At 46.0% G+C, this 21,310-nt stretch overlaps 1 protein-coding gene across 1 annotated transcript in view; it reads left to right on the top strand.

Annotated features, from left to right (window-relative positions):
- Positions 1–19,714, top strand: part of LOC306951278 (gamma-aminobutyric acid receptor subunit gamma-4) — a gene marked incomplete at both ends in the record, with an annotated part of 31,111 nt that extends 11,397 nt beyond the window's left edge. The window contains 6 exons of the mRNA XM_079541749.1: positions 12,275–12,495; positions 13,091–13,173; positions 14,481–14,618; positions 16,060–16,212; positions 18,120–18,322; positions 19,415–19,714. Coding sequence (XP_079397875.1) covers positions 12,275–12,495; positions 13,091–13,173; positions 14,481–14,618; positions 16,060–16,212; positions 18,120–18,322; positions 19,415–19,714 — 1,098 coding nt within the window. The remainder of the gene's footprint in view (positions 1–12,274; positions 12,496–13,090; positions 13,174–14,480; positions 14,619–16,059; positions 16,213–18,119; positions 18,323–19,414) is intronic.
- Between the last annotated feature and the right edge of the window lie 1,596 nt (positions 19,715–21,310).

Raw genomic sequence — 21,310 nt, 5'->3', positions numbered from 1 at the left:
TGCAGTTGGGTAGGCAGAGAAGGGCATCAGCCCTCCTGGAGCCAACGTTTGTCACTGTCTTAAGAAAAAATCCATGAGGCCACTGAGGAATAGCAGCGGTCGCGTGTTACATGTGGGACAAATCATGAGCAGCACAGAAGGTCTAATGAAATAAATGAGTTACTTCCACCCTGAACGTATCCCAGGAGCTTCACAAGTTTCAGGGTCTGCTCCCAAACCAGATAACGGCTGATTTATTCACTATGAATAATTCAACCAGCTCCATTTATTATCTAGAACATACACTAATCCCCTCCAGATATTTTCTGTGTGACATCCATGTCGGCATTTTATTTATAGGCTGTTTATTGTGCAGAAAACACGGGGAGTTTGTTATCAGCAAAGATGAACAAAAAGCTGGGGCTTTGCCTCTAAAATTTGGAGCTCAATAAAAGATGAAAACCTGGACAGCTGGATTCAGGAGAGGAAAAGTGCTGTTTTTTGGAGGCATTTCAGAGAGCAAAGCCCCAGAGTTAACTGACATCCCCAGTCAGATGCTAAATGGGGATGGTGACTGCACCCGTTAGTGTCAATATGGTGCTCAAGAAGCCTGCAGATCTCAGGCAGTGTGGGATAAGTCAGCATTCATAATTCATAGACTACCCTATAGTATACAGTAGAGTTGGAAGGGATCCCATAAGGATAAGCCCAACTCCTGGATCTTCACAGGGCCACTCAAAAATCAGACCTAAAGCCAGTAATTAAGGAAGTGGCTTCTGTAAATTCTTTCACAGATCTGTTTTCTGGCCTTCTGTTGGCAGATGTGGCTCAATTCTGCATTTATTTTGTGCCAGCTGTTGGAGAAAGCTCCCATTTTGTCATCCAATCTTAATGCAGGGTTCGGTAGCCCAGAGCCCTTGCAGGTAGGGAAGGATGTTTACTGTGGTGAGCCGAGGTGCTTGTGTTGTAACGTGCAATTCCTCACCTTTAATCAGAGAAAACCTTTCTAACATAGTTCATGGCCACAGAAGCTGCATCTAGGCCTCCCTTTCCAGGGGTCTCCACCAGCACTGGGGCTACTGTTGTTAGCAGACTCTAATGACAGCTTTCCAAAAGCAGGGAGGCTCTCCTTGCTCTGGTTGGGGTAGACAGACTGCAGGGACATCCCTGAGCGATCTCAGTCAGTAGGAGCTTTGCCCTCTGCCAGAGCATCAGAAGAGGCTATTCTGGGGTGCGCAGGTGTGGAAGTGGCTTGGATCAATGAGAAGCAGGAATTCTGCCTGGATGTGCCTGGGGGATGCAGGCTTGGAGCAGCCACACAGCTGCAGCTCATTGAGAGGAGTGCGGATGCGGCTGTCTTCATCACAAACCCATCAGCTAATGGAGCTGCTCTTCAGGTACCCAGAGGCTGACGTCTCAGCACAGACGTGGATTTGTGGCCAGGCCAGGAAGCATGTGTTTGACTCCAGTACTAATCTGTGCTCTGAACCTCGTTAAATTGATTCTTCCAAGTCAAAGGGAAAGCACTATTGTGTCAAATTTGAAAGATATAGGCTCTGAGCTGTACCAAGAGTTGTCACTTGATGGGCTGAATTATTTTTAAGGCAGTTGATTTATCTGAGCTGAAGGCTTTAGATCTCCTCACAGGAGAGTTCAGGATATTTAAGGTGCACGAGAGGAAAGTCAGTGTGGTGGTAGAGGCTGGGGTTTGTGATCTGGGGTTCACAGCCAGCACCGGGGGAGCAGCTTTTGCTCCATCCTCCCACCTTAGTTGGGACAAAAACACAAAATTCTTCAGCGTTCTGAGGGCAAACGGGTTGAGGGACAACCAAAACATTTACATGTGGTGTCATCAGAATGCTTTGATTTGCTTTTCATATGGTGATAAATTCTGCGCTATAACTGAAGCATCAGAATGAGGACTGGGAAATAGAAGTTGAAATAAAATGAATCAGATAAGGGTAAAGCAAAATATTTTGTTAGCTTACTGATGGAAAAAAGTTTCTAAGCGAAACGATGTGGTTGCAGTAATTCACTTTAGATTTTGACGCTTTTAGTTTATTTTCAGAAAAGTTTTTTCAGTAGATATTGGTTCTATTTATTTCCCGCACCCTCAAATGAAGCCATCCTACCATCTCCCTTAAAGGCTGGCGTGAAATCTGCCTGCAGTAAGTGTGCAGTGAAATGGCACGTTTCTCCAAATTCAGCAGCCGCGGGGGACCACAGGCAATATGCATCACAAACCTCTCCGTGCCTTGATGCTAAATGCTGAATACTCGGTCTGTTACATCCCAGTAGAGGTGCTGGGAGATGGAGACAGAGCTTATGGTGTCAGGGCAGGGCTCCTCACCCTGGCTTCATGTGATGAGGCTGTCAGTGAGGGGCTGCTGTATGATCACCCATAACACAAAGCGCATGTGAGCAGGCCTGAGCCTCCACACGGGGCTGTGGCAGAGCTCCGCTTCTCTCTGCCTCCTCCCATGCACGTCTTGGGTGCCTGAGTCTTCAGCCTGTTGTGCTGGTGGGAGATGTGTTAGGGTCACAAGTGAGGGGGTAGGTAGGGCTTTGCAGCCATACAGCTGTATTGCATACAGCAGGCCAGCCTTCCCCAGCACCACTTTGCTTCGCTGTGGCCATTTTGCAGCCGTGTTGCTGAGACAGGTCCCAAATATATGCCAAATACAACAGCTCCTCAAACTACGGAAAAATCACGCCTGCTGCACTGTGGGCACAGCAGTGAGCTTGGTCAGCAGCCTTGGGCATACGCTGGTGGTGTGGAGCTGATGGTAGTTGGGACGTTTTATGTCCATCTTCATGCAAAGAGAGCTTTGTTGTCAGGGTTCTGTAGTTGTTCTCTGGCCTGCTGTTAGCTGGAAATGGTTTAGCCATCTGATGATCTCGAATGGCAGGTGGCAGTGGCAGCTCCCAGGCAGCTGCACGGGGTACGTGTGAGCCAAAACATAGGAGTGGGGAAAGGGAACTCCTTGTGGCTGGGAATGGGAGGTCAGAGCGAGTATGTCATGAACACAGTAAGTCTTGTTTTTGACACTTCCTCTTGGATCTGCTTCTACAGGAGCTGGGGTGAGTTTTGGAAGGGGAGTATGCATAGAATGGATCTACACAGAACAAAAATAGGGCTCTGGTTTTTGAGGAAAAGAGCCGTTTGCAGCAACCAGATGCTATGGGGAGTAAGAAGCCTGGAGCAGCAGAGCTGCAGGACCTGCTTGCTCAGTGGCTGGTGTCCTGGCTTCCAAATGTTAGTCACACCTGTCTGAAATGTGACTGTGTTGCTGGAGAGTCACTTGGCCTGATGTCCCTTCTGTAACTGCGGTCCAGCTAGCTTTGCCCTTGAATATTCAACAACTGATACAGAAATTGTCCTTCTTCTGTAACCTGATTCCTTTCTCTCAGCTGCTTCTCTCAGCCTGTGCTCCCTTGAAATCACATTAGGCTGGGCTGTGATTTTATGGTAGCTTGAAAAGAAGAACTGAGAAAGGAAAAACAACATGAAGCGGGGAGAAGGAGCTAAATTGAGGAACTGGCAGGGCCTGGAGAAAAAGCTGGCAAGCACAGCAAGGGGCATGAGAGACAAGATGAAACAGGTTTCCTTGAAAGAGTCATCGGAGCAGAGTACACTCGTTCTTTATCTAGGACCAGGAGAGAACAGTGTCAGGAGTGATGATTTCTGCAGAGGGCACAAAGCCATCCCACTCTGCATAAGCAGAACTTCCTCAGATTCTCAGATTTTCTTTCTTTCTTCTTCTCTTCTTTTTTTAGGTATGTATTTTTTCCTTGGAGATGAGGTTTAGAAAGGGATTTTTACGTGCAAACACTGTTTTTCCTCCTGGCCAGCACACATTTTTCTTTACAATGGACAGTAACCCAGGGACATGGGTGGGGGGGTGCACTGTGCCCTCTGAGACCTGTTTTGGTGAGAGGACAGTGTAGCATCTCCATCTGGGACGTAGGCCTGTCTCTTAGGTGTCATCCTGGCTCACTGATTCTTGGAGAGCTGAGCCGTGCTGCCCACCCATAGCTTTTTCCTCATGAGGCTTTATGCTGTGAATGTAACAGTTAGGGGTATGGTTTAGTAGTGGACTTGGTAGTGTTAGATTGATGGTTGGATTAATCTTAAAGGGCTTTTCCAACTTAAATGCTTCTATGACTTCTCATGTAGGTCTGCTGGCCCATCACACACTGTGATTTATCCCCTGGTCACAGCACAGCTCCCATGGTTGGTGGTTAGCATCGCTTCTGCACAACGTCCTGCCTGCATGCTGCATGAAAAGGCAGTTTGAGAGCTCAGTTTTGCTGGGAGCAAGTAGGTCAGTCAGAGGAGAGCATAGTTCAGAGAAACTTGTAGTGCATTCCCTGCTCCACATACTCTGTTCCTAAAATCCTGCAGTAGGAGTCTGTGGGGACAAGAGGACACTGCTTGACATCATTTGTCCATTCTTATCCTCTCTGGTTTTGCGCGCTTCTGTGACATGCTATGCAATTTCTGTACTGGGAGGAAGCTTCCAGCTCTGATCCACATAGAAAGCAAAGCTCTCATGGCTTCCTTTCTCTGCCACCCTTTCCTTGCCATCTTGACCTCAAATCACAGCTTCTGTAACAATTTCTCCATCATTAAGTCTGGAGTGGGAGGGACTTTCTTTATTCTCTTTGCATGAGAATTAGCATCCAGCTGAGATCATTAGGCATGTTTCAGTCCATAGAGAGAGACAGTCCCTGCCCTGGAGAGCGTACGCCTTACTCGATGAAGCAAAGTCCCACAAGAAGGTAGCAAGGGGGTGGGAAATGATGTGATGCTTGAATAGGGCCACTATAATTGAAGCTGTTTCTCTTTGTGGGGGTGTATGGGCAGGGCAGCAATGCCTTCTTGATGAGGCGGAGAAGCAGAGTCATGAGCTACAGATGGAAGGGAGAGCAGAGAGGAATAGGAGGTGAATGAAAGCAGAGTGCTGAGACCACTGTAGAGGTCTACAGTTTGCAGTGAACTACTTGGCCTCTGTAAGATTCTCAGCTCTCCCCAAGTAGTGCAGAAAGAACTGGGTGTAAGTGAGAATCAGAGCCTAAGTCTCAGAGACAGTGCTGAATTTGACACCTCCCAGTCCATTGGGTGAACCAGGATATGTTGGATCTGGTTAAAAAAAAAAAATAGTGGTGCTGCTGTACCAAAAGTCCCTTCTGCATGAGGTGTCAGGTTGGAGGCGGAAGGCGGAGGGATACACCCAGTTGGTGAGCCCTACACCCAGCAGGATGCTTGATTTAGTGCTTTGAAACAATACAGCTACATGCTTAATGTCATTTATTAGCCATCTGGTGGACTTTCCCATTTTCCTTCATTTCATCTGTGGGCCATTTCCCTGCAGCTCTTGTTCCTGCCTTGGCTTTTGTGGGAGGCAGAGCTGGGGCAATGAGCAGGCCCAAGCAGGAGGAACAGACCGTATTCAGGCAATAAGAGCCTTGGGGATGTCCCCATGAGGAGGGCCTTTCCAAGGATGTTCTGGAGTGCACTGCCTGGGAGGGGATTAATGGGCCTGCCCACCTCGCTTTGCAGGGCGCTGCAGCAGCTACTTTTGCAGTCCTGGGCAGTTTCAGACTGCCCATAGTGGTGCTTCATTTTAATTGCAGTGAGTGGCATGGGAACGGGAGGTGCAATTAAAGGAATTCCAGCATCTCATCTGAATCTTACCAGGCTGTCCTGGGGTAGCAGCCTTGTTGAGTTAATTGCATACAGTGAGAAGGCTCAGCTTTTAGCCCTTTCAAAGGAAATCTCAGCTCAAAGGACAAATAAACAAGAGCAACTGCCCAAAGTGCTAAGTATTCTTTTACCATTATCTTATGAGGTTCTGTCCTCACCTTTTCTCTCCTGACACCTGTTTTCTTCTTCTGGCTCAGAGTTGCTGTAAGACCAACATCATGCATTCAGAGGTAAGGTTTGAAATGCAAACAACACTTCAGCCATGGGTGGCTTTGCTTTGCAAGCAACCCAGGCAATTCCTAGAGACCGCAGTAACTGGGCTGCATCCCTGCTTGGCTCTGAAGGTGTTCACACATCATTTTCCACCCAGGCCATGCCCTGTCCTGAGAGTGATGTGAATACAAACTGAAAGGAGGCAGCTTCTTCCCTGTGGTGCTTTGCATAGTACTTCATTAAGTGTTCTGGATCTTCCTCTTTAATCAATTCTGTCCCATCTGTATATAGCATCCCATGCCTCTGCCTTTTCAATAATAGCCTCGTCGGGGACAGTGCAGACAGACCGTGCTTCTATAAACCGGAGTCTGGCTGATGTCATGTCTCGACTCAAGGACTTTCCTTGATCCTTTGGGTAATGACTGTTAAGCAGATGCTACAAAACACACATCTGGGTCACGTGCCCTTGAAGTTCACAGTGACAGATTTCTGTGTACTGGGTTACGTTCCCATGAACAGAGGAGCAGGTACAACGAAAATCATCACTTGTCTTGGGGGTTTCACATAACGAGACAACATACTGAAGGACAGCACGTGGCATTACAAGAGAATAGCTCAGACTGAAGGGTTTAGGGGAAAGAAGCAGTCTGGGCTTGTTGGTGGGTATAAAAGCCTGCTTTTCCTGGTCAGCAGAGTTACTCAAAAGCAGGATGGCTAGCATTCAAACACGCTCAAATCGCTCTGTGTCAGCAAACCAGTTAATTTTTATGGCACAGGGTGGTCTGCAGCTGGGAACCTGGAAGTTACCAGAACTACAGCTGCCTATTTTGGAATCTGTAACTCTATTTGTCATCCTCACCATAGTTGCCTGTTTTATGTGAAGGAAGCTCTGACAGGGAACTGCACTACAGGAAAGATATCTCAAAGTTTAGGTCTCTTTTTGTGCAGCTGGGACTGAGCACTGTGTCCCTGCTTGCACATGCATGGGAGCTGGCAGGCAGAGATCTCAGGAGGCAGTGCTTGGTGTTGAAAGCCCTGTCCAGTTCTATCTGCAGAGACTGCAAAGGTGAGCAAACCATGGCTGGGGAGTTTGCAATCGACAGCACAGCGTGTACAGCATGACTTGTTTAAAGGCACCTGACAAGAGCACGGGACATGGTGACGGTTTTTAACAGCGAGATTGTATTATAAAAAGAATGCTGTCTCAACTGAGATTCCCTGGGCAGAGGCAAAAAACATTTAGACAAGGACGGCACTGCAGAAGTGAAACAGATGGGAAGTTCAGTGTGTCACCTTGAAAACGCAGATCGTTGGAGCTCTGTTCCTGTTGTCCTTGAGAGTTCCCGCAGTCACTCCAGCATCATGGCCAGAGAGCTCTCTGGGATGTGATTTGGAGAGGAGGATCTTGCAAACATAGTGAAATGTATATTCTCCTTCTTTTGCTCTTTGCGTTGGGAAGACAAAACTGAGTCTCCCTTCACTTTGAGGTTTGCACAGTTCTGTTGCACTGGAGGTTTATTCCTTCCTTTCCATCACACCCTGCATTTAGGAGCAGGAGCAGGGAAATGGGGGCATTCAGAGCAAAGTGGTCGTTACTGTGGGTCAGTGACAGGACAAGGGGAATCCTGGCACTGCCCAACCTCTGGCAGGCATCAGCCACTGCTGTCAGTAGAAGTACGCTCTGCTGCCTTTTAACAGTGCTTACACATCATTCTAGAAGGATGTTTCTGCTCACAGTCTCGGTGGACAAGAAATTCTGCATCAGATTTGAAGGTTATTCTGAAATAAGGTTATTTTATTTAGCTATCAAAGCATGGAGAGCTTCTCTAGACCTTTTGTGTGTTCCCCCCAATGTGAAGCTGACTGCAGGGAGCAGCTCAGGTGTTGTCAGATCTGTTTGCAGGTAGGGAGGGATGCGTGGGATGCTGTGGAGTGGGAAATGCTCGCCTGCACAAGGCTGTGTGGGTGGGGAGTTGCTCAGTGCAGCTAGATCTGAAGGAGAAGCTTCCTAGCGTGAGCTGCACCCACCAGGCCTTGAAAGAAATATACCCCATTCCTGGGTCTCCTCCAATATTTCCTTAGATTTTACTGAGTGGTGCAGCATCCCAAAGGGTGTGCCTGAAACAGTCGCTTTGTTTAGCTCCATGATGAAGTGACAGCGTGGACCCAGCAAATTCATGTCAGCCCACCTGAAATGCTAGCCATGCTTCCCTGGCAAGCAGGTTGCTTTGTTGTTCTGCACAAGAGATGTGCTTGGAGATGCAGAGGGAACTGGGTGCCACAAATAGAGAAAAATATCAGAGCAATAAAAGCTAGAATGAACCTTATTATTTATTTGAGGGTATTAATTCCTCATCCCAGTTATTTCGGATTTCTTCAAGGTCTCTCTTCAGTAGAGGAAAATGAAAGAACCTGTTTCTTGGTCTCCATCTCCTCTATTTGGAGATTTCTTGTTGCTACTGAATGCAAAGAAAAAGAAAAAGAAAAAAAAATCACCAAAAAAAACCCACGTGCCTTCAGAAAACTGAATTTGCAAAAGAGTAACAATAATTATAATAATGAATCTTTAAATGTTTAACTTTATCCTAATTTAGGAAGACTTTTATCTTGAGCTTGTGGCTTTGCTTTTCTCTTTGGCATCTGTCAGAAACCTGAGCTCTAAATAAAACAGAGGAAGAATCTCACAGATGAATAGAGGGACAGGCGCCAATACAGGTGTCAGTTTCCAAATTACACAACACAAGGATCTTCTGGCAGTGCACAACTGTGTTTATCTGGTGCACAAGGTAACCTGAAAATGCAAAATGTGGATTTCAGGTGGTGTCGTGCTGACCCTGAGAGTTTAAGCTGCTAGTCTGAAACTGGGCAGCCCTAACTTGTGTTAGCTCTGGTTATGTGTTCCACAGGGTGGAACTTAATTTCGATTAGAGCTCCTGCGGTCAAGTCCGACTGGAAATTCTGGCTGATTCCCCATGTATGCACAGAGGTGGGAGAGGAGGCACAAGGAAGAGCTAACTGGGGCCAACTGTGTGGCAGTGTCTGCTGATGGGGGTGCACAACAGCCAGCAGGTCATGCTGGAAGGCTGACCAGATCCAAGCTCCCACAGGCAGCAGTGCTGATGCTGCAGGGTGTTCCTTGGCTTTAGATAAACGCATGAGTGTTCCAGTGTATTTCAGTGTTTGCTCTACCGATAGATTACTATATTATTTTATAAATGAAGTTTGGTGTAAGATTGCATTCACGTCAAAATGTGTGTGCTACTCCACATGTGATCCAAATGGCACAGCCCAACTCTTAGAGTGAGACCTCTTTTTTCTCTAGTTCCTTCTGTTGAAAAATCCTAAAAAGCCCATGCTGTTACAGAGAAGTTAACAACCTCCATGTGCCGCACAGCAGATGGTACCGTAATGTTGGAGGCGTTTTTTACAATAACCTTTTTTCACATGGGAAATTGAGGTGTAGAGAAGTCTCCTTCTGATGCTTGAGAATGAATCAGTGGCGGATAGAAAACGCACGGGTGCAGGAGTTCAAGCAACAGCACTTCCTTAAGTTTTAGGGGCTGAGCTCATCCTGCTGCCAGGTTCCTTGGAGAGCAGCAGGTTGTTTTCTGGATGTCCAGCTCCATGGAATGGATCTCACTGAAACAGTGATGCGAGTCTTCTGAGGTAGGATCCATGGAAAGAGTAAGTGTCACTCCACACTGTTTTTGTTGCTCAGTGCTGGTGCTTTGGGCAGCTTTGCAGCCAGTCATGTAAGTGATAGTCTCCTAATGAGAAGTGAAGCACAAGGTCAGAAGGTCCTTGCGGAACCGCAGAGCATTCCCTTCACAGATACTTCCTTGGAGGAAGGAGGAATGTGAAAAGCGCAATATCAAAAGGATCAGAGGACTGGCCATCCAGAAAAGGCAGTGAGTTATTCATAGTAATAGCCAGAATTACGGGTGAGATGCCCAAATGCCAGATGTATACATTTTTGTATAAATCTTACCTCGGAAAATTCTGAATGAAAATACATTTGTAAATAGCAGCATTTCCCAGTGGGCTCCCCATCTGAAGGCAAGGGACCTACCTCAGCCAGTGAGTGATTCCTCATGAGTAAGAGCCACTGAAATTAGATCAGACTACAAGACACTGACAATAACAGCTCTGATTTTTCAGAAGAGCTGAATGACTTGTATGCTATACTTTTTGCAAAGGCTGTTAATGGCACAAGAGGAGCTCTTTAATGCTGATCCCTTCTGAAAGCCTGGGCTTGACAGCAAGTGCTCTGGGATGTCTGACCCTCAGCTCTACTGAAACTTTAGCATTGGTTGTCCTAGACCTGAATAATGAACTTCACAGCAGGTCCTCTGACCTGAGCAGCCAACCCTATGTTGAGATGTCCCAGGATTTTCCGGTTAAGTGGTAGAACTGATGGGTGGCATCTAACCTAGATATATCATTGCCTTTTTGTTGTTGTTGTTTTCTCCTATGCCTGTTCCTGAGGAGGAGCAATGTAAGCTTGTAGTGACTCAAACAGGGCTTTCAGAAGTTTGGGATAAATGTCAAGTGTTGCGTTACTTTGGCCCCAGCATCTGGCAAGGAAAAGAAAATGGCCCCAAGGAGTGTTGGTTTTTTGGGCTTTCACTCCCGTCTTGTCTGTGCTGTGCCAGTGCTTCTTTGCCTGCCTGTGATCTCTATCTCATTATTTCACAGTATAAGCCATGCCTCCATCACCACATACCCCGCTTCCTAGCAGTACCCATTGTGATTCAGGGCATTCAGATGCTGGAGGGGTCTTTCCCCATCACCTGTGTTCAGGCATCAGGCATGCTTGTGCATCTGGCTTTGAGGACAGCTGTTGTCCAAGCTATGTGACTCTGGAACACTGTGCCTCCTCGTGTCTGTTTTGAATCATCTGTGGAGGCAATGCCATCACTTTTAACTTGCTTTAGCTTAACGTGCAGCATCTGTTTTTATTTAGAGCTATTTTAGGACTTCATTTTCATTACCTTGGCTCATCCCCTTGTCAAACCAGGGTGAAGGATCAGCCTAGAGAGTGAATTGACCACCTGATGGCAAATGCTCTTTTTTTACGGTCTCATTCCTATGCAAGGGACATTTTTGGTACGAATCATTCATTACTGGTTGGCTGACAGCAGAGCAAGGGTGAGGAAAATGAAGCAGAGAGTTGTGCGCTGCCCTGCTCTGCCTCCTCCAGGCAGGACACGATGTCCGAGGGAGTGCCCTAGGAGCACCACATTTATTTTAATGGCATGGTTTGAGAAGTGAGATCTGAACCAGCAGTGAGAGCAGCAAAGGGAGGACATGCCACAGTTATAAAAATTACACTGAGATAAATCAATAGAGGGAGGAAGAGAGATGGCAAAGTCAGATGTTGTTCCTTTGCCCAAAAGAGAAGGAAACAATGCTTCCATGGTCATGGTTGTTTAACACGGACAGGGAGCAAAGACCAAGTCAAAGAGGAGCTGTCAGGAGCAGGTCACAGCCATCAGCATGGGCTGGTGGACCTGGATTCAGGCTGGGGGCCTGGTTCAGACAACCACTGAGTGCCAGACATGTTCCTGCATGGCACTAATTAGCACCTTCTCCGACAGACTGAAAAAAAGTGTAAGGAGCAAACTGATTTGCAGCAGCAGCAGCAGCAGCAGCAAGCAGCAGAATGCTGGGCTAATGATGTGAAGAAGTGCCAGTCCAATCCGATGAGGAGCTGCCTCCCAGAAGTGCTAGTTATGGGTCAGCTGGGTACTCTGTCTCTCACTAAAACCAAAAGTTCTCATTATGCTGGAAACCCTGTTTTCTGTCTACAAAATACTCAAATAAATGTAGAACCAGTTGCACCAAAAAAAGAGATGGATCCATAGCACCTCTTCCAAAGCTGCCTTTTCTAATCTTCAGCAACATGTATCTGCCCAGGAACCTTTAGTGTCTCTGTTATTCATATAAATGATTTACACTCTGAGTTCTGTATTTCACAGGGTTAATGCACAACACCACTCTGGCTACACGTACAAATTAGGAGTATGGAGCACTGCTGGGCTTTGTTCTGATAAACAATAGAAAAAGCTGTCTGTGTTCTCTGGCTAGCTGGCAAATGGCTTTCCTTGCTATGTTTGAAATGTGCAGCTGAACTCAGGACTGGATTTAGTCGGTGTCTGCACAGTGCTTGGCTCTTCCCACGTGTGCTGTGGATGTCCTGACCCTGAGCCAGAGATGAGCTAGGAAAGTTGTCAGTGGATACAAACACTGGCTCCCAAATTCCAGAGGTAAATGTTCTGACTGTGAGTCAAAATCAGCGGCCTCCAGACCAGGGGACACGGCTCTGCTTTTCCTGAATCCATCTCAGAAAGATGTATTCTTCTTTCTCTTTCACAGGAATACACCATTGATATCTTCTTTGCTCAGACATGGTACGACCGGCGTCTTCGTTTCAACAGCACCTTGAAGGCCCTCACACTGAACACTAACATGGTGAGCCGCATCTGGATCCCAGATACCTTTTTTAGGAACTCCAAGAGGGCTGATTCTCACTGGATAACCACCCCAAATCAGCTCCTCCGCATTTGGAATGATGGAAAAGTGCTCTACACACTCAGGTATGTGCAGAAGGTCCTACAGCTGGCTGCTGAGGTGAGGAAGCAAGGAGGTGGTCAAGGCAGCATTTTCCAGCTGTTCTGGGACAGAGTAGTGGAGATGGTCCCCAGTGCCAATGTTCTAAGACTTGCAATATGGTTGCAGAATGGGCCTCCTCTTCCTAAGAAAAGAGCCCCCCCCAAAATGTTAAACTATTTTTCTGTATCGTACTGAGACAGAAGTCAGAAGTATAAATGGTTTCCAACATGAAAATTGTTTGAATTTTTGTGTTGGTCAGCCCAGTCATTTTGATTTGATAATAAACATCTGTGCTTTTCCCATAAATTCCCGCTCTCGGAAATGAATCTGAAAAGCTCACTAAACAAAAAGGCTTGTTGAATGTGAAAATTAGATGTTTTTCCTCACTTTGAAAATATCCAAACATATGCTTTGTTTTGCTGCTGTTTTGAAATGTTCCTGCAACCAGACTGATCTTCAACAAATTAGTGTCTCTCTTTTAAGGAAGCGAGAATCCCTCTGTCACATTATGGTGTTGAAATCAAACCACCTTCGCTAGCACAAAACATCAGCCTCGCTCTCTCTCCCTTTCTCTCTCAGGCTGACGATCGAGGCTGAATGTCTGCTCCAGCTGCAGAATTTCCCAATGGACACTCACTCCTGCCCTTTGGTTTTTTCTAGTTGTGAGTATCCATATTTTAAAAATAGTTTTAGAAGGCAAGCAGAGAAACTTCAGCACAGTAAAACTCTTTTTAAAGGAGATCCTCTTCCCTTTTATCTGCATTTTCATCTGATTTCTGTGTTCCTCTTCAAAGGCCATTACTGATCACTCCCTAGAGCATCCTCCCATCTTGGTCTAGAAGAGGTATTCAGATACAGATTCACAGCACCTCTGAGTTTCTTCTTTATCTGGGTGGACAGCTGGAGGTGTTCATTTCATTGACCTTCTTGTCATTCTCACCTTCTAAACAACATATTCCACATTGCAACTTCATTTTCTTCCTGCTCTCCCAGGGGACAGAGTAAGGGAGACTCCAGCTTTGAGTACTTTCAGTACCCATTGGTACAGAAATGCTGTATCTCCATTGATAATTTTGCCTTTTTGCACTGAGAAATTCCTGTCCTCATGCATTGGTTGGAAATCTGATTTACTCATTGTAGTCCTCTTTTGGCCTCTCCTGCTTCCCCTGCCACAGAGGAGATGCAACTCACATGGCTCTGAGTTGCTTCTGTAGGAAGCAACAAGCTGAGGAGATACCATTGCCTCATCTTTTGCCATCCCTCATTCTTTGCTAATTAACATGCTATGCATTCTTGATAATTAGAAACACACTTTGATTTAGCTGCCAAGCTTTGCTCCTTTTCTCCTCTGAAGAGCTTTCTTGTAGGTGTCAAGGTCTCTTCTTCACAGTTGGCTTGTTTCTTTGCCAAGAAAGCCAGAACCAGGAGAAGCCATGCTCCAGATCTCCTTCTCAATGGAAGACACAACCCTTCATCTCCATACATAGACCAGCTCCCAGGTTGAGAGGTATAGAGACCTAGAGCAGGAACATTTCTTCCACATTTCTTCCCACATTGGCAGCTCTGTATTCGTGGTGTACTGATATCTGGGAAGGAAGAGTAGCCACGAGGACTGGTGAAGGCTACATGCTGCCGAGGGATGCTGAAACCCTTAAAGACTTCATGCTGGGGGAGTCCTGCTACGCCAACTCAAGTCTAATTCCCACCACTGCAGTCCTCAGGCTGCATTTCTAGCATTGCTCTTCCCTTCCCTACAACTGAAAGTGGTCAGCAAAGGGAGATGCAGTCCCTGCAGCCACTGAATGCAGGAACACCTAAGGTGATCTGATCAAGGGCATCAGAAATATCTACCTGAAAACTTCATGTTTACAGAGGATCTAGAATACGATGCAAGTACTTCTGTGGTGGTGGTGTATGAGAGGGAGGCATGCCATGTACTCTCTTGCTGATGTTGTTCCCCTTTCCCCAGATGGCTACCCACGTGAGGAGATTGTCTATCGATGGAGACGCTATTCCATTGAGGTCTCCGACCAGCGCACCTGGAGGCTCTACCAATTTGACTTCACAGGGCTGAGGAACACCTCAGAAGTTCTCAGGACTGGAGCAGGTGAGGCAAAGGGAGACAGCCCACGGAATCACCAGTACGTCAGAGACCTTGTGAGATGCAGAGGCCACCAGACTACTCTGTGGGTGGAAGGGGAGGTCACAACAGTACAGTTAGAGGAACATTAAGAAAGGAAAGATGGACCTTTGCTAATGGGAGCAGAAGTAATGAAGATGAAGGGTGCAGCGAAGTCAAAGCAGTGTAGGCCAGAACACAGACACAGGAACACTTAGGGGTGACAATGCTGATTGAAGCCATCCCTAGTCAAAGGGTTATGAGAAAGAAGTATGTGGATGCTATGTAAATTCCTGAGTGATTATAATCAGAACACAGAGAAATCAGAACTTGAAGATCTCAATTCTGGTCTTTCTCAATTCTTGGTCTTTCCTTCTGTAAAGTGGTGTGAGGCTGAACACCTGAACTATAATTTAAGAGCCAGAAGAAATGCTGCATGTGTGAAGGATAAAGAAATGGAGGCCCTTCAGCTCCTCACATCCCCTTTTCTTTCCATAGACAACCAAGAAAAGCCTCTTCGGATTGCTGACTATACAGTCAAATGTATGTGGTTCTTATTTTTCAGTCCCCTGAAGCAGCAAGTTCGAGCTTCTCCCACCATGGAGAGAGCTACTATTGCCAGTGCTGGCAGACAGCCCCTAACTTGGATAGAAAAGCAGCACAAACCACGATGAGGAGTGGTGCAGTAAAAGTGTCTTGAATGCACCAGTATGCCATTTGTAATTCTCTTTCTTGGTAATTGCCTGCAGGCTCCATCTTAACCCTAGAATTGTCGGGTTGCTTTATTTCAGTCCTCACTATAAGCCTCTGAAAAAGAGGAAGAACTTCAGCTGTGAGTAGCAAAATGAACAATTAGGATGTCTACCACTACATAACTTTTCCAGGGATAGAACCAGAATCTAAGAACTGATTGAAGGAACCTTCTTTGTCGCAGCTCAGGTAGTTAGTTGACAAGATAGGCCATGTAGCCTTGTTATAGCTAAAAAGCTTTCTATAGAAAAGAAACCATTGAAGCAATCAGCTGAAGATGAATACGCTCCTGAAACTTTCTCCAACAGAGTGCTTTTCAGTGTGCATGGCAGCCAGCTGGCCAGTTAGGCAAAAACAAAATCAGCTCTTAAATTGGTCGTGAAGCCAGAAACTCAGCCACAGAGCCAGCCTGCCAATGAGGTAGCCACCGAGCCCACTAACTGCTAAAACAGCAAGCCAGCACAATGCCAGCCAGTCACAAAGTCTACCTCAACCAGGCACACTGCTATCTGTGAAGCTAGCAAGCTGAGCAGTCACAATGTCAGGCACAAGAACAGCCAGATGGGCACTTACAACAACTAGTAAACTGCAACAGAAACACTCCAAATTCTAAAACTTTCTGTACCTTGGTAAACTACATGTTATGATTCCAGTGTCTCTTTCATTTCTTGTTTTCTAGGGGAGTACATGGTGATGACAGTTTCTTTTGACTTAAGTAGGCGGATGGGTTATTTTGCCATTCAGACCTACATTCCCTGTATCCTGACTGTTGTTCTCTCCTGGGTTTCCTTCTGGATCAAGAGGGACTCTACACCAGCCAGGACGTCTCTGGGTAAGAGAAGGACTGTTTCATGTATGTTGCTTGTTGACTACTGCTGCAACACTAGCAGACTGGAAGTGTTGGAGTATGAAAGCTCTTAAAGCATTCTGGCGTTATTCAGTTGAGTGAAGTCCATCCCCCTTTCTTTTTATAGCATTGTCCTTAAGCTCAGCTGAATTTCTATCTATCTGTGTTTGCCTGAACTACTGGACTTCTTTAAGATGGCAAAAGACTCATTTCTTGATCTAAGTTCTGAACACAGTCTTCTTAAGCTGACAATGTGATATTCTTATGCTTGAAAAGGGAGAGGAAAGGGGTGTACTGTGGTACTGTGGCACTGCAGCACTGACTGAAGATCTCCAGCCACATGCCTCATCACTTCCTGGGGGCTCACTGTAGGTCCAGTCACATGAAGGTTGTAGGGTAACGAGCAAAGTTGCTTGGCCATAGAAATAGAATCCCAAACTCCAGCAGGAGCTGTAAGCTCAGTAGGTACGGACTTTGTCAATTACACCATAGTGGGAGCTCAGAGAATGCCAACAGTTCTACCTGTTGTTCAGATCTGCTCCGCAATCTACGGTGGCTCTCTGAGGCAGGATAAAGCTCATGTTGATTGAATCCTGCTCTGATAGGAGCTAGAGAGAGATTTACAAATCTTTAATGCACTTCAGCTGCATCTGTATTTTGCAGAAAGCTCAGCTTCCCAGTGCTGTCCCTCCACCCTGCCCATCTGACTTTCCCTGTTATTGAAGGTAGCATTCCCAGCCCTGCCTGCAGGCCTTTGCTGGGTGAGGAGAGACACGGGGCTGTCAGCATCAGCAGGGCTATTCAGAACCCATCCATTCTGAACATTCCTTCCCACCTCTCTATCAAAATCAATTTCTTTAGAGCCCTGGATAGGGTCAGGAGGAAAAGAAGGGTGTCATTTCCAATGGAGGTACATCATAGTCCATGGCTGTGGAAGGAGTGAACAGCAAGAGGCAAAAGGACACCACTGTGGTGAGTGTGAGTGTCTCAAAAAATAGGGGCAGGCTCCCACAGGAGGCAGGCCTTTGCTGTAGGAAAGGATCTTGGCACATCAAGAGTAGTGCATTCTTCATATATATGATTCCCACTACATTTCAAGCCCATAGGCCTACATTACAGTGATGTTAACTGGACCAGCTCCACTGGCATTTCAAATGTGTGGGAAGTCGCATTGCAGTTGCTAATGCAAATGCAGTAAGAAAATATGAAAATCTCGTGCTATGCTCCCACCCCGAGCCAATGGGGGTGAGCACCTGTGACAGGTGGATTTAGATGAGTGCTGGAGAAAGAGGAGCAGGTGAAATTCCACAGCTTCCTCCACATCCTAAAATCAGTAGCTGAGAGCACAATACCAACTCTTGGAGCTGATCGTGTATTGGTTCCTAATGCCTGATCTCTGAAAACAGGTTTGTGAGCACTAATGCTACTTAGAAATCCATTCCAAGCCCCATTTGAGCCACAAGAGATTCATTACCATCTCCCATCCAGCTGATGAGCCATTGGGCCAATTTTATCCTGGGGACAAATACTCAAAGGGAGAACAATTCATCCACTGCCTGCCCAAAGACATCTGCCTAGCAGTTATTTCCTAGCATCCAAGACATTGAACTCTGCATGCAGCCTTAAACAGAGTTCAAGTTCCATGCTCCTTTACCAGTACATGTTTATAGCCTGTGCAATGTTCTGGTTTCAGACAGCTCTTTTTCCATGATGCGTTGTCAGAGGTTACTGCAGGACCAAAGTCTGGCTAAGCAGAGCAAAAAAGGGACCAGACGTCTAAAGTCATTTCTCTCCCACAGGAGAGGGAAAATTGAGGTGTTTGAGGGGCTGAGAACATGCTGAAGACAGAAGTGCTTTTCTTCGTTACCTGAACTAGCTTTTTTTTCTCTTAGGTATCACCACTGTGCTAACAATGACCACACTGAGTACCATCTCCCGCAAGCACCTTCCCCGTGTTTCCTACATCACAGCCATGGACCTCTTTGTGTCTGTGTGCTTCATCTTTGTCTTCGCAGCCCTCATGGAGTATGCTACACTCAACTACCTGGTGGGAAACAAGAAGCCACTGGAGCACAACAGCAGGAAAGCCAGACTGGTAAGTTGAAGCGACCAGCCAGCAGAGCTGCATACTGTTAGAACTCCAAGTCATTTAGGAATCTCTGTCCTAAGCCTGCACTGGAAACTGCTGAAGTTGTTCAGTGCCTGACGTGTACTTTGTTCATAAGGTTTTCAAACCAATCTGTGTGCTGGGTCAGAGAACTTGAAATTCAGACATAACCAGAAAAATCCCCCGAGACTCCCATAAAACAAGGAGGTCTCTGCTGGGGCCAGGAACCCTGTGCTCAATTGCTGGAGAGCTTGTCAGTATAGTTTACATGACTAAACATAAATGTCCACTTCAAGATAGAGCAATCCACGCCCAGGCTCTTCAGTCTTTACAGATTTAATCTTTAAGGATTACATAAGTATCTTAGGTCACAGAGATGCAGATACTGTCTTTTGTGGTCTGTCATCAGAAAATCTGCTGAGTGTGGAGACAGCGAACCCAGAGATGCCATAATCCTCTGGAGATCTGCCTAGGCTTAGTGCAGATACATCTGACACATCAGATGAAACAGGCCTCTGAGCCGACACACAACACACGACAAACACACAAAAAGACAGATCTCTACCTTCCCGCACTCCTTTCCCAGCACAGGTTGAGAGAGCTCTTCCAGGAGGTTGGTGATATGCCTCCTCTACTGGGGCACGACGTTAAGAATTGCAAACAGCCTTGCCCCATCTATCCTCCAGCAGATGACGGCAACTAGAAGACGTATCTGGACTGTGGCTCTGCCCTCAGAGATAGCAGAGCTCAGGGGAATAAGGGAAGGAGCTAGTACAGATGGAAAGCAAACACCCTGCTTGCTGACTGTGGCAAAGTTGGGGAATCACAGCAAGTAGATTTTTACTGCCTAAATCTGCACCCCAGGATGCCAGGGAGGAAACTCACAGTCATGCAGGTAATTGCCAAATCTTCGCAGTATGCCAATCAGATGCAGAGAAGGGAGATGAACAGTCATGTCCCTCCACTGCACTGTGCCTATGTTATGAACTGACCAACTGACAGTTCAATAATTTTTGGTGTATAAAGCACGTTTTCTTGCATTTTCTTTTCCTTTAATCCACTTACCCTTCCTCATTACAGCCACCTGCTGGCGCACAGGTGATGCCATCCTTTACTGCTATCAACATCAACATCAACAACATCATGCACTGGCCTCCAGAGATAGAGGAGGATGACGATGATGACCCTGGCTCTCCATGCCTGGAAGGAAAGGAATGTGAGAGGTTCTTCTGCTGCATTGAGGACTGTCAGACAGGGATGTGGCGGGAGGGCAGGGTCCGCATTCATATCTCCCGCCTGGACTCCTACTCCCGTGTCTTCTTCCCCACTGCCTTCCTGCTCTTCAATATCGTCTACTGGATTGCCTATCTCTATCTCTAGCCGTTCTTCCTCAGCTGGAATGGACTGGAGGCCAAAAAGATGAACTCTTCAAGGAGCATAGAGAGAACAGTGTCTCTTCTGTTTAGTTGATTGTCACTCTGAACATTCCAACCTTCTTCCAACTCTCTCATCTCTTCTAAGAAGAACCAGACAGCTTTTTTTTCTTTTTTTTAAAACTTTTTTTTTTTTTTTTTTTGTTTTTTGAACCTCCAAACCTATCTTTTTAGAGAACCTTCCCTTCCCCAAAACCCTTTCTCCAGCACCACCAGCATTTGGCTCCTTGTAAGATTGCCCCAAAATTCCTATTCCCATCTAAAACATTAGGGATTTTGTCAAGAACAAAAACCTTAATGCTTCATTTTCCCATGCATACCTACCCCAAAATTCCATGAGAAGTTATTGCAAATGGAGTATTCTGTGTAGTTACTACATCTGCAAAGAAAATAAAATGTACTTTACAACTTCTGTACCACCTACACCAGAATAGACTTTGTGGAGTGCTGAGGGCTTGGAGAGGTCACAAAGAAAGAATAGTGAAAGAAGGTGATAGTACAGGTTTCCCAAAGTAGCTGTACTTGATTGGAATGTTTTGAACCTGCCTAAAAACCGAGAGTGGCACAGACAAGGATGGAGTAGCCACAAGCCTCCACCAGCTCCTTGTAGCATATCTGTGGAGCATTCCTAATGCATCACTTCACTTGTTGTATCAAGTGGCATCGAAGGCACTCACCCAGGGAGGCATTTTTCTTTAGGTGGTGGTGAAAAGCGCCTCACAAGTTTTAGAAGGCCCATCTGCTTTACTGGAGCAGGCTTTTCAGTGCTTGTGTTGACACTCAATTTACGATCAATACTTTGAGCAGTAAACACAGCTTATATTGAGCATAGCCAAAAACAGGTAGAAAAGTCCTTGTGCTGTGAAGACTAGAAGCAGTCCCATGAATCCATAGAGCAGTAGATGTCTGGCTTGTCTCGTGTGATCGGGGCCCTATTCTATCATACGTGGTAGCAGGGTAGTGCTCTCATTTACAAGGACACTTGTTGAAACCATCAGATCTGTGCATGGTAGTTGATGCTAACTTTAAAATAAGTATTAGAGAAAGGAACACTATCAGCTACAAGTGCTGCACTTGCTGGTAATGGGAGAGCAAGTTCCTGCAGCTCAAATGTTTCCTTCCTTTTTTTTTTCTTTTTTTTTTTTTAATTAATATTTAAATTAAAAACCAGACTTTGTTAAAACTGAATGAATCCTTCCACTTGTCACCAATCTCTACCCCTTTCCTTCCCAAAATGAGAAAAGGTAGCAAGTGCTCCTTGGTAGCTCTCTTACAGATCAGACACAGAGATGGCTGCTTTGCAGGACCCTGGTCCACTACAGTGAGATTCTTCAACAAACCTAAAGAAAAGAACTAGAGAAATGCAAAATATAGTCTCAGCTGGAAAGAAACTGCATGATATAGAAAGGCAAATTCAGGTCTAAGGTATAAATTCAGGTCTCCCCATTTATACCAGCTGCTGAGATGGATCACAGCATGACTGTGAAATGTAGTGTGCCACTAATGTTTGCTTACTCTGTAAATTACAAACAGAACCAATCTT

The sequence above is a fragment of the Tetrao urogallus genome, assembly GCF_951394365.1.
Source record: "Tetrao urogallus genome assembly, chromosome: 13".
NCBI lineage: Eukaryota > Metazoa > Chordata > Aves > Galliformes > Phasianidae > Tetrao > Tetrao urogallus.
The sequence above is the reverse complement of the archived record's forward strand: the minus strand, read 5'-3'. Positions and strand labels throughout refer to the sequence as shown.